At 42.1% G+C, this 14,189-nt stretch overlaps 1 protein-coding gene across 1 annotated transcript; it reads left to right on the top strand.

Annotated features, from left to right (window-relative positions):
- Window positions 1-11,084, top strand: lpar3 (lysophosphatidic acid receptor 3). Its single transcript, XM_080769554.1, has 3 exons — window positions 1-136; window positions 1,738-2,495; window positions 7,441-11,084. Exons 2-3 carry the CDS (start codon window positions 1,751-1,753, stop codon window positions 7,767-7,769), a joined length of 1,074 nt encoding a protein of 357 aa, XP_080625680.1. The 5' UTR covers window positions 1-136; window positions 1,738-1,750; the 3' UTR covers window positions 7,770-11,084.
- The last annotated feature ends 3,105 nt before the right edge of the window (window positions 11,085-14,189 follow it).

The following is a 14,189-nucleotide window of genomic DNA, read 5'->3' as shown; positions in this document are numbered from 1 at the left end:
CTGTTTGTTCCCTTGAGAAAGTGGCTCCGACAGAAAGAATGCAACCGAAAGAAAAGAAAGAAGCACTGAATAAGAAGACACGGCCGGGAATGAATCACAACTTTTATTGACACCAAGGACGCTTTTCTGACACCAGGTAAGATTTACCTGCTATAATGGTGACATTTGTTTCCATCAAGATGATATCCATACAGCAACTCAAATTATAAAAGTGCGATTGTTTGTGTTTTTCTTTTTGCGCATGTTTGTCTAGACTAATTTGTATATCGGCCTAGTGCCATGTTTTGTGTATTATAATGTAGTAATAATATGCTAGGCAGTAGGCTACCACCATCATGGTCGCAACCACTATGGTGGGAGATTCTAGATATACTGGTGAAACAATTTATAATAGCCTGCATAAGCATAACAAAGATTCTTCATCATGACAAAGCGAAAGATAATTCAGTGGTTCTTAAACAGTTCAAGGACGCCCTTATACCGCGTACCCACATTTGAAAATATTTCATGCCAGCTGGAACCCCACTCCCGCAGAGCAGACTTGAAATTAGATTAGATTTAGTATAGAACTATTCAGCTGTCAGCTGCAGCCTATACTGATGGGGACGCAACAGTGTGGAGAGTTAAATAACCCTAATGATGATCTGAATAGTAATTCTTTATACATTTTCTCATTGGGCTAACTAAAATTTAGCTGGGGAGTGGGGACCCCTTGTAACCAACTCAAGGACCCCTGCAGGTTCGGGTTCGCCAGACCCCACTTCAAGTATAAGATAACTAAATAACTCTGCTTTGCATGATTGCATCCCCTCCCCTGATTTCTTTCCCCCCTCTGGTTTATCATGTCATGAATGATTCATAATAGGTGATCTATGTGCCACAGAATAAGACTAATCAATTAGTCTTAATCTATCAGTCTATTTTAAATCATTCAGCATTTGCTTTTTTCTTCTTCTGATTAAATCACTCTTTTTTTTGCACTTTATTTTAGTCAAACATATAGGTGATCTATGTGCCACAGAATAAGACTAATCAATTAGTCTTAATCTATCAGTCTATTTTAAATCATTCAGCATTTGCTTTTTTCTTCTTCTGATTAAATCACTCTTTTTTTTGCACTTTATTTTAGTCAAACATATAGGTGATCTATGTGCCACAGAATAAGACTAATCAATTAGTCTTAATCTATCAGTCTATTTTAAATCATTCAGCATTTGCTTTTTTCTTCTTCTGATTAAATCACTCTTTTTTTGCACTTTATTTTAGTCAAACATGCATCAGTATCTCGCTAACCTCATGTACTAATGAGAAGCTTTTGTGTTTTAACTTTTAACCTCTAAGCAGCTGCTTCCACTAAAGTATTTCCTTGACATATATGATGCACTGCCCTTTTAAGCCAAGTCATTTCATCTTCCCCCAGTCCAGAAGTTATTTGGCCTTGGAAAATTGGCATCTTAAGATGCAGTTTATTAAAAATGTTTTGATCTTGAATTTTCATCACACACATCTCATTACGGTGTATATGGATAGAAACCATGGGGACTGAGTGAAATGTGTCCCTACATTTAGTATAGGCTACTATGTTACCTATCAATTATGAATAATCATGTTATTCCTGTTAAAATATTGACAAATCTCCTCAATATAATAATAGTAAAAGCCTGAATGCTGACTAATCTGAGCACTGGTCCGAAGCCTAAATTCTAACAAGTAACTTTTGTTTTGTCCTCACCACAGACTTCTCATCAAGATGGCCAAGAGAAACGAGTGTCACTATGACGAGGTCATGGGCTTCTTCTACAACAACAGCGTGGGACCACGTAAAGACGAATGGGTCTCCACTCAGCTCATCTCGGTCCAAGTGGTGGGCTCTCTAGCCTGCTGCTTCATCCTATTCTCCAACGCCATGGTCATAGCTGCCGTCATCACCAACAAGAGGTTCCACTACCCGTTCTACTATCTCCTCGCTAACCTCGCCGCCTCAGACTTTCTCGCCGGGATCGCGTACGTGTACCTCATGTTCAACACCGGAGACGTGTCGCGGGAACTGACGGTTACCGGATACTTCTTCCGCCAGGGGCTTCTGGACACCAGTCTCTCTGCCTCGCTGGCCAACCTGCTGGTGATCGCCCTGGAGCGGTACATCTCCGTCATGAACTGGAAGGTCCACAGCAACCTGACGAAGCGGCGGGTGACCTTGCTGATTGTGCTGGTGTGGGCCGTCTCCATCTTCATGGGCACGGTGCCCAGCCTGGGCTGGCACTGCATCTGCAACCTGGACGACTGCTCCAAGCTGGCTCCCATCTTCAGCAGGAGCTACCTGATCTTCTGGTCGCTGTCCAACTTGATGCTGTTCCTGGTGATGGTGTGCATCTACGTGAGGATCTACACCTACGTGCTGAGAAAGACGTCGGTGCTGACGCCGCACACCAGTGGCTCTATGAACCGCAAGAGGACCCCCATCAAGCTCATTAAGACAGTCATGTGTGTTCTTGGTAGGTGTCCATTATACACTTCTTATAGAAACTACCGTAATGGGTGCATACTGGTAGGTATGCAACCCCCCCGCTCCCGGTTTTTCCTGTCTCTCTATATCCTACGGAGCAGTAGTTTGCAGTGGTTGCTGTTTTTTCATATATCTTTCATCAGGGTGAAGGGCATGTGCATAGGTTTCTGAAAGTGGGTGCCGTGGCACCAGTCCAGGGGTGCAGGGGTGCCTCAGAATACTCACTTGAGTTTAATAGACTTTAGACCCTTTAGACGGACATGTTTGTGACGGTCTGTGGCGCATTATTTTACCATTTACACTAAATCTCTTCACCAAAATAGCAGAACTACATACTTACCTTTCTGGTATGCGGTCAGGCTTAGGCTTGGCTCAGGGAAGAGGAAGCCCCTGCCATTCATAGTCCTCCATTGCACCGTTGGAGGTGCGACAAAGAAAGCAGGAAGACCATCCTCCTGTATGAAATAATGCATAATGTAATAGTATCAGGGGTGACCTGAGACAAAAAGATGTTTGAGAACCACTGGCATGCATACATACAGTACATGTGCAAGCCGATCACATATAGTCCCAACAGATGAGTTACTGCGGTTTACTGATAGAGAGGATAATATGCAAAGCCCAGTACTGTATTCAAGCCATTCTGATATCTTATCTTAAGTATGATTCATGGAGAGGTGAGACTGCAGGGAGATTCTCTGCAAGGAAGGATTGCAGACTACTAGGGTGTAGAACACCAGAGGCACATTGTGTTATCGTGCCACTACAATTTACTGGCATTTAATTATTCATGGCTTCACACGGCATGGCAAATTTCCCCAATATTTTACTGGAAGTCACAAATTTGATGTGAATGTGAATAGATGTGAGGGAAATAATTGATTTAATTTATTATTATTTACACCTTACATACAGTACAATTACTGGTAGATACAATAGGCTATATACCCTGAGCTCTGTCATTTTCGGTAGGTATAAAATACATGGATATTGATGGATATTGAGACATGCCACTCATTCTTGACGCATAATATCCTTATTAGACCCCCACATTTCACATAGCTCTACAAGTCAGAGGAATTTGATCACTGCCTTCCCCCACTCGACCACTCTTTTTACGATCCTCCAGATAGCAAAGCTCACAAGCAGAGCGCCGTGAGATGTCTATTGAATTTGTGTATAGTGCAGTCCCTCTGTCACTTATCGTGGACTGGTCTTGTTCATTGTCCCAGTGCTAGTCTGGCTGGGTGGATGGATAGATATGGAGCGTAGGAGCTGTCTGTCTCTGCACAAGCAGAGCGCCGTGAGATGTCTATTGAATTTGTGTATAGTGCAGTCCCTCTGTCACTTATCGTGGACTGGTCTTGTTCATTGTCCCAGTGCTAGTCTGGCTGGATGGATGGATAGATATGGAGCGTCTCTGTGTGTCCTGCTGTGTAATTATCTCTTCCTACAAGGACACACTGCCCTGGCCTGCGAGGCATACCGGCCGCACCGCATGGAGCCTGCACAGACTGCGGCCTCCGCTAGAGAACCCCTCCACCCCACCCCCCAAGGAGAACCTATACTTGCGGGCTGCAATTGCTTTCAGATGCCCCATTGTCCCTTGAAATGTTAAACTGTTATTGCTTCAGTGTCCTCCTCAAATTTCCAGCAGAGATTGTTGTGGCGCAATTGTCGTGACAAAAGTTCATCCACTGGGTGTGTTGTAGTGTCAGTTTCATTGTATTTTCATGGTGCCAGCAGGAGTTGATCCATGGACGCTGTGACTGTTTGCGCATTGTTATTGAATCAGAGTAATGAATTAGTGCCACGGAGTACATAGAAAGTACAGTTATTGTCATACTGAATGAATGACAACCAGACAAAAAACATGAAATCAGCCTGGCCACCTGGAAATGTGATATCAGTACGCTGTGTGGTGCCACAAAGAAAGTGGAATATGCAAAGGAGAAAGGAGGAAGAACCTGAAAAAACTAATTTGAATTGTAATGCAAGGAAGAATTTGGGAACACTATTGTTTCTCCTGATATCCTTACTAAACTACTACTATTAAACTAAAAAGGAAAGAGATTAAATGATGTTTAAGTTGACATCCGTTCAGACAGAGACCGTAAACGGACCAGTTCAGACAGACACCTTTGAATATTACATATTGTGTGATAAGTGGAAGATTAAAGGAATGAGATAGATATTGGGCATGGGAAAGAGAATAAGTTTGGGCAGTGACAGGTGATTAGTTTAAGCAGATATTTTAAACGGATGATTAAAATGACTGTATGTCTAACAAAAGATTTGAAATTGTATGATGACCCATATTACTCATGGGTCAGTGACACTGTTACCCCTACAATACAAAACAAAACATCGACTGTAAATGCATGAAAGACACATGCGTCTTGCTATACACTTTGCAGGTCTCAGAAAAATGCGGTTCTTGTAGATGGAATGCAGTCACTGTGTTTTACAGAGAGCATTTTGTACAGCCACCTAACTAAAAGCACACATGTGCTAGAAACATGCTCCCAAGAAACGCAGATGTCTTTTCTTTTTTTTCTTTCCAAGATTACAGGGAAGGAAAGTGCACTTTAAAAAGGGGGAGTATGTCATAAAATGCCAGTGGAACCCCATTTGATGGGGTTTCACAAAATCTGCAGCAAATTTCTGCTTTCAGTTTTCACTAGAGGAAACGGTCTAGCGTGTGTGTGTGTGTGTGTGTGTGTGTGTGTGTGTGTGCGTGTGTGTGTGTTTGTGTGTGTGTGTGTGTGTGTGTGTGTGTGTGTGTGTGTGTGTGTGTGTGTGTGTGTGTGCATGCGCACGCATGTGCATGTTTCAAGCTGTTTCTCTGTATGGGGTGCTGCTTGTTCAGAATACTATTTGCCATTATAGTTGTAACCTACATTTTGGTAAAATCTCAAATTGTGAATAGCCGATCTAGAAGCTCACAACGTGTCGCATCATGACACATGACACGTGTGAGCTTGTAGATCGGCTAATAGAAGACAACTTGGCCCGGTTTCCCAAAGGACACATGGTGTAAGAGGTATGGTGTAGCACATGCTCAGATGCCCTCTAGGCCGCACACAGAAGCCTGTGAACATAGACATTCCGTGCATAGATGTGCCACACAGGCCTGAGGCCTGGTATGGTAGGCCTCAGGTATACCATTCTGAAAATGTATTTAATAATATTTGGACTGCTGGACAGCTGACAGTAGGCTCTCTTTACTCTTAAAAAATATATATATAATATTATAATTATATATATATAATATATCAAATTATTATTAAATTACATTTCAGAATGGTAGACCTGAGGCCTACCATACCAGGCCTCAGGCCTGCGTGGCACATCTATGCACGGAATGTCTATGTTCACAGGCTTCTGTGTGCTGCATAGAGGGCATTTGAGCATGTTTTACATCATACCCCTTACACCATGTGTCCTTTGGGAAACCGGCCGGGCCAATAAAGATGATCGGTGTGTGCACCAATAATCTCCTTTTCACATAGTCTTTATGAATGTGCTGTGTTGCTCTTTGGTCTTGAGTTGTTGTGAATTGTGAGAGTAATGGGGAGGCAGGAGGAGGTCACTCGATCTGTATAAATTGTTTTTACAGTCAATGGGGGAAAACACTGTTTTGCGGATGCACCGAAGCTGTTGCTCAGAGCAAGTAATGGCATGTTTAAACAGGCATCTAAATCTCCCTTTAGAATCCCCGTTTTGTGCCCGAACACGTCTGCAACGGGTGACTGAATTGGCTGACAGTACCTTGAGCCAGTAACCGTTATTATACAATTTAGCCGTTGAGAACTTGAGAAGACAGTCTTAACTGTCTGCATGGTCAACAATAACATGGCTAAATTGTCAAGTAAATAGAGTGTAAAGAAAACAGTTTGGTGCTACAAAGTAACTAGGAAACAAGATAAACATCAGACCTAGCATCTGTCTAAACAACATGGTTTATCAATCGGAGGGAGACATGCAGAAACACTTCCAACAACAAAAAACTAAAAAACAATAGTCACCTTGTTGTTCTTTTAACCTGTAGCCACTTGTTCTAGAAATAGAGCAGTCTCATCATAAATTCCAATGAGGAAGTCATAACAGATTTATGTGCTTTTAGTTTTTAATAGAACCCTCCTTAGATTCTAAGATGCAGTCTTATGTTGTCAAATAAAAAGGCGAGTCTGACTATGACATAGATTGTTATGCTTAAACTAATGAAGCTCCAACATAGTATATTTTGTAGCGTCGTTAGCTTAAGCATAACCATCAAATATTTGCTGATGTAGTCATGAGTCATTGCGTCATTCCACTGGCATCGTTCCCCTGGCCTAGAGGAAAGAGAAACATGTTTGGAATCGCAAAAGTCACTGGTATGAATCCTTGCATTGGCTGGGAAAATCGGGACAAGGAAAGTAAACAAGTACTCTTCTTTCCTCAGTAGCTGCTCTCATGGTCACCCAAAGGTGACCCGCTGCTCATTGTCCAGCAGTAGAAGCATAGGGTGATGCTGTATGGAGGCCGTTATGTGATACTACTACTAAATGAGTTATTATGAGTCTTTTCTTTTTAAAGAGCATACTGTACATGCACAGGAATATCTTTCCTGTAGTGGTTTGAGGGAAAACAACACTGATTACACGTATTCTTTCTACGTTTATTTTATTTATTTATTAGCATTTCTGCTTTATTTTCTGCTTTTAGTTTTTTTTAATAGTGACAGAGAGAGAGAGAAACAGGGGAGGGGGTTGACATGCTGACATGCAGCAAAGAGCCTCTGGTCGGATTTTAACCCCCAACCAGCTGTGATAAGGATTATGGCCTTATGGCCGCCGGTCTGTGGTATGCGCTCTTATCAGATGAGCCACACACGTGCCCCCCTTCCCCAAAAAACACTTTTTTAAAACTATTTCTTGTTTCTTTCCTAGGTGCATTTGTGTTCTGCTGGACGCCTGGCCTGATCGTGCTGCTTCTAGACGGCTTAAACTGCGAGAAATGCAACGTCATGAGCTTCAAGCGCTGGCTGCTGCTGCTGGCCGTGCTCAATTCCGTCATGAACCCGTGCATCTACTCCTACAAGGACGAGGAGATGTGGACCACCTTCAAAAACCTCCTGCGCTGCATCGGCAACGGCACCCGGCGCCAGCGCTCGTCCAAGGCCAACGCCAGGCCGCTCAGCTCAGGTCAGGAGACGGGCACCAGCCAGCCTCCGTCTGAAGAGGCTAAGACTGATGATCAGGGCATGCTGAAGAGCTGAAATTTGGAATTGAAAATTCCTCACAACCTTTTGACAACGGTCCAGGCCTTGTACAGAACTGAGAACTCAACATAAAATGCCAGTCCATACTGTGGTCGGACATCCTATCCTACTATCCCTACTGTTAAATGAACAAAACTCTGTCAGTTCGTCCTCATCCTTTCTCCTCAGTGGGTTGACCAATCGATCTGAAATCGCACATGGGCATTCATAATGCAGGGAGTGAGGAAGCTGCATTCTTCACGTTTCCCAAATTTAAGCTGTTTATTAGCATTTTCACCATGGCTATGAGATATGTTGGTGCGATCACTGTCCCAGCTAGGCTGCAGGCAGTCCCACAGCTCGGACGGATAGTGGGTGGAAATGTGAAGATATGGATTAGAACAGTATGAAGACAGATGGACATGGACGTGAGAGACAAACCAAGAGGTTCTGTTCCACCCCTCATGTGGAGTTTCAGTGGATGTGAAGGCTTGCAGGGACACTACCAGAGTCTTGCCCCCAGTGCCGCACTGAACTTGATGTCATGCACCATCAAGCCCCAAAAGGGGACAGGGATGTGCTATTTAAAAATGTTTTAATTAACAGGGTTTTTTATTTTTGTAATAAATAATGTCCATTAATTTTCTTTTTCTTTTCGTTTTCCTTTTTTGTATGTTTGTGTTCCAGTCCGCACAAATATGCCTATAGTTTATTTGAACGAATGGCGTGGGTCTGATGACTGAAGAAAGATTCTTATATGAAGTACATATACTGTAGAGGCGCAGTTCCTTTTTCTTTACCTCAGACAACCAGGGTAAAATGACTCAACAGGCTCTGTCTTGTCTCTGATGTCTCCGTAAATCTTGCAGTACTACAATCCTCTTGTCTGCTACCTGTATAATAATATCCTAGCACTATGATGGACTAGATAAGAAATCTACTTTGAAGTCACGTGGCTAGTTATAGTCGGGTACTATAATAATACTAGGCTTACGTGATGGTGGGCAGTAGTTAATTAATGCATTATTTAATGAATAATTCCCCCATTTTACACAGAGGGAAATATTCTGTCAGCTACTGTATTGTGTAGGTCTACTTGTGCTTCCTTTAAATTATTTTAATGTGTCATTGGGTCACAAGGATAGACTGCATGATCTGTGGTCTCACTTCAGTCTTGTAAATTGTAATCAAACTCCATCATTTTGGTTTAGTAGAGAAACATTTCCCCTCGTTGCCCCCCAGTGCATACTCTCCTTGTCTCCAGTTTCTACAACTGAACATATTATGCAAGCTCTCAGCACTCTTTTGTCCAGGCAAACCTGTTCTCCCTGTGGAAGTTTTTACACTTCCTATCTGACCCGATCAGTGTAGCTCTGACAAAACAGCTGCTCACCTGAGAGCACTATTGAACCGTAAAAGAACATTGCAACACAGGAGTGAGTCCTCCTGAATGCCGTCTGCTGGCGCCGGATGTGACTGAACCGAGCCCACCTACCGGCGTCAGCCCAAAGACATGATGATGAATCATTTACTGGCTCAAATGACACAAACTTTACCTGCTGCACAGTATTTATGCTTGTTTCAACCACTCTTCCTGTAAAGGAAAGGATTAATTTTGGTTTTCACAACATGGGACTGTAGATACCGTATCCCGCATGCTGTATGACAGCATACTGTATTTTAGTATCATTTAATACAGTAAGCTCTACATGGGCTTCTGTGACCTTTGTCCTGTGAAAACTACTCAATCTCCATTGTACTGTTAAAAAGAGAGCACTGGTATCAGAAAGTTAAACGATTCATGGTTTAATTTAACCAATAAACAAATGTTTGGATACATAGATTTCTTTTTGTCAAATAGCAGCAGTAATATATCACGACTCACGAGTCTCTGTGTGTAAACAGGAAAGCATATGATGATGATAGGATTGAGATAACCGTAAGAGTGCACCACAGATGTAAACCATACATTAGCCACGATGCGATGTGTGGCTATGGCTTGCAAATTATACTCCCATAAACAGGAAGGGCAGAAGTGATCTTTGGTCTCCCTCAAGGTAACTCATGAAGAGAAAATGCAGTAGTATTTTTGTGTATGTACAGTATATATACTGTGTGTGTATAAAATGTTCCGGTACTCCTAGACAGCAAAGTCCCATGCTTTCGTGTGTCACAAAGTGTCACAACTGAAATACTGAGCTTTGGAAAATGATCTTAACGGACTCTCGGGATAAATGAGTTGCTCTAAGTTCATGGTTGACCGTTGCCCTGGACTGCACTCAAGATGTGGTACTCCAGTGTGATTACGTCTGTAAATCTCTTAATGGTGTGACCTTTGGTTTCCATGGAGTCAAGTGCATTATTGGCTGAAGTGCTTTAGGAAAAGAACACAACCGGGAAGTAATGTTCTCTACAATTAGACTACACTACACGCAGACGCATTAGTCACAATAAGCATTCATTATCCCTCTGAGCCGAGCAGTGCCACTGGAGTGCATATTATAACCATTCAAAAACTAGTTGTGATTTTGTTTTTACATAAATGCCCAGATTGTGAGACATGTAGGACATTGCAGAAGGTGAACACTGTATGCAAAAATTGTATTATGCTCTATGATTGACAAATTCCTATATTCATATTCCATGTGGGTTAAAACTAAGTTCTTTGATCATTATTTACACTCCGGTATATTACCAGAACATGCTAACAACTGCTACTGTCAAATAGACCAGTGGATGTCAAACTATGCCACACAAACCTTTGGCAGTCATTTAGCATTTTGTTGAAACTCTTTCTTGCTCTTTCCAATTATCCCCAACCCCCAGTAATTGTTGTAAAATTACAATCATTTTTAACCTTCTGAGCAGACATCAGCTGCGGGTTCAAAGTGAATTTCCCCTGTGGAACTAACAACGGTCTCTTAATTATGCATGCATGACACGGCCGTGTCAACTTTTTCATTCATAGCATGGGAGCACTGTTAACATCATGGTGGTCATGTGGATTGAAATTAACCAGTGGAACAGAACGGGCGCAGTCTGTTGTGAAAAAGAGAAAGTAGAAAACCATGTAGGCAATAGGCATACCTTTGGCATGCATAAAATTACACTCTGAACTCTGACGGTCTTAATGGCTAGTTCAATTGAAGGTGTGGCTAGAAAATGCATTCAAGCCTGAAAGCCGGAGCCCACCAATAGACCTGCCGTGACTGCTGCCTGCTGCTATGGCTTTAATATAACCTCAGACATGAACTATAAAGTGTTGTGTGGTGCATGGCATGCGTTTTTTTTCATGTATGGCTGTGCTGTAATTATGTGTTCTTATAAAGCCAATTAAATGTCACAGATGGTCAGAAATTCAGCCCTTTTGGTTGTTGTTTTGGTTGTTGTCCCGAACAGTTAGAGGCTGAGCTGGGATGTGTACGGTTTCATTAACATACTTGAGGGCCTGCAATGAATTTGCCCCCTTCACTGATAACATTTTGACAAGCAGTCAGTGCCTCCATATTGCGTACAAGATATGTTTGCCCACTTAAATGAATTAAAATACCATGACAATGTTATCAAATATAAAACATTTGAAATCCTCCTGCTTCCTTCAAAAAGGTTTCAAAGCATGGCCTCAGGTTTCTTCCTAAGTTCCTACTGGCCCTGAAAACTGCATCATCATCAAACCACTCTGAAAAATGTAAAAGAAAAGCTCACTAATGAACAATTTATATACCGGTAGGCCCATACGTCGTTTTTAAGTAAAACTATTGGTAGAGAGAAGACTTCCGCACACCTGGCAGGCAATTTGGAGCAGGTGCGATGATGACAGAGAGTATAATCATGTGAAAGGAGGGACATCCGCACACTGCCACTTGCTGGTTCAGAGCATTTTATTGAGCAACGTTTCGGTCTTGCGACCTTCCTCAGGCTATTGAAAATGCTCTTTTTCAATTGCTGAATTGGCACTAAACAACTTCTTTGTCACATACCACAGCACTGCTTTCTAATAATGTCTTCAACACAGACAATGGCATAATTCCAGACTTAGTATTTACTGGATGTCAGTGCTGCATTCGACACAGTTGACCACAACAGTACAGTGTGTATGGTTGTAATGCACGTAAACTCGAGAACCGTTAGCCCCACCGACTTCAAATTCGACACACGCGTTCACACGCGTTCCACAGTGGGTCGAGTCGGTCAGACCCACGGTTGTCCAGAACCGCCACAGAAGGCCTCTGCCCGGGCTCTGGGCAGGGCCCCTGCTCATGCTCCATTATATTATGGAGCTGGCCTGTTCTGACATCTCAGATTATGGAACCGTTTATATTGAAAACATTATAAACTGGGAGAGCTGTATGGATGCTGTAGAGCTGTGTTGTTGTCCATCCATTGAGTTGGAGCTGCTGTCCTACAGTGTAACACAGGGTGAAGGTCAGTCGAATCACCTCGTTAAGAAAGCTTTTCCCCAAAACGATGACTGGAGAGCCTCTTGAATTGATTAGACAATTAATACTACTTCAACAGCTATTGCGAGGGTGGGACACACAGGATTAGGAATAAGCTTTTCATATGTGCGTACACACACACACGTGCAAACACCCACGCACCCACGCACGCAAGCACACATGCACACATGCACACACACACACACACACACACACACACACACACACACACTCACACACACACACACACACACACACACACAGTGAGTATCTCACTGCAACCCAGCCCGTCAGTACAGAACTCGGTACCAAGACTACAGCAGCAGTCCTTATGGCTCTATGGACAGTGACATCTTTCTGCCTGGGTCTCCTAATGGTAAGTCTACAAAACTGCATTAGACAATTCTAATTTGTCGACACTACCTCAAGTAAAGTATTATATGTCTGAGCTAATTCAATAGGGGCAGGTGGGCAGTGTCATCATAGATGCCTAAGGTTAGCCCATGATTGCACTGCACCTTAAACTGGAAAGGAGCCAGGGTATATGCACATGGATAACGTGTTAATATGAGGCGGTTGCACATAGAGAGGAATGCAGACCATTATAGAAATGTCATACAGAAACAAAATCACATTTCCCCTATTGCCAAGGGATCCCCTGCTTGCCTTTGTTGTCTTGTCAGAAACACGTGTGGCTGCAGACACAGCTTGCGTCATTTCTGCGTGTTGCTTTGTCCCCAGTTAACCCACCAGTGTCTGTACTGGTCTTTTATTTTTATTTATAGGTGGATGAAAAGTAAGATTCTGTGATGTTTGTTTATGGTCCAAGTGTGCTACAGAGTAAAACACTCTAATTCATCCATTTGTAACCAACTTCAAGATTGTACACTAATGGACATCCACTCTGGATTTTACTCAAATCATCTTGGAATTACACTAGACTCAAACTTGACATTTAAAAAGCATGTCAAAAATGTAGTCAAATAAAATCAAATTCAAATTATCCAATTTCAGACACATAAGACCATATCTAACAACAACTAAACTCTTCATGCATGCTATGATTCTTTCACACATAACCTACTGTTTCACAACCTGGTCGCAGACTAAATCAGACAACTTTAAAACCCATAGAATCACTTTACAAACAGACATTAAAAACACTGGATCAAAAGCCCAACCGTTAACACCATTGCCATATAATTCAAAAGTACAATTTATTTAATTTTGACAGCTTTAAACATTTTGCAGATGCCCTAGCTTTCTCATTTTTAAGATCTTAAATGGACTTCATGCACCTCCACCACTGAAACAGTTCATAGGTCGAAGGGACAGTGGTGACAGAGCAACAAAGGCAACTACCAGAGGAGACTGTGAAGTGCCAATCAGACGTAGTGTGTTTGGTAAAACAGTCTTCTCTGTTAGAGCCTCCCATCACTGGAACAGTCTCCCCACAGAAGTAAGAGAGACTTCCAACTATCTGACCTTCAAATTCAACCTAAAAAGGTGGCTAAAAACAATTCAAATCTGTAATCATGAGTAACTATCAGCACTATATTTAGTATTTATCACCGGTGTCATTTTTCACTTCACTTTGTTTGCAGCTGTTCTGTCCCCTGTACCATGTTTATCTGTTCCTGTATTGTATTGTATTTTGTTTTTGTATGGATATAGTGTTGGGTGCTTGCACATACACATGGCATCAAAGCATGGTGTTGTGGGCTGGCACACTATACACTGTCTTTCTTTTATCATTCATTTTTTAAGAGCCTGCTCAGGGACTACAGATGAAATTTAGCTTTGACTAACTCTGGCTTGTTGATTAATGAGCTTTGTCCCTGTCAAATAAATAAATAATCTTTTGTCTTGGGTATAAATTAAATAATAATTTCAGGCTTAATGGACACAAAGTGATACAGTTTATGGATCAATGCATTGGACTTGCTTTACATAGAAGACCATGTTGTCTTGTTCACAGGGAGTGAACAGTTGGCATGAT

Source organism: Protomyctophum bolini, assembly GCF_963924005.1.
Source record: "Protomyctophum bolini genome assembly, chromosome: 8".
Taxonomy (NCBI): domain Eukaryota; kingdom Metazoa; phylum Chordata; class Actinopteri; order Myctophiformes; family Myctophidae; genus Protomyctophum; species Protomyctophum bolini.
This window is presented reverse-complemented; position numbering and strand designations above follow the sequence as displayed.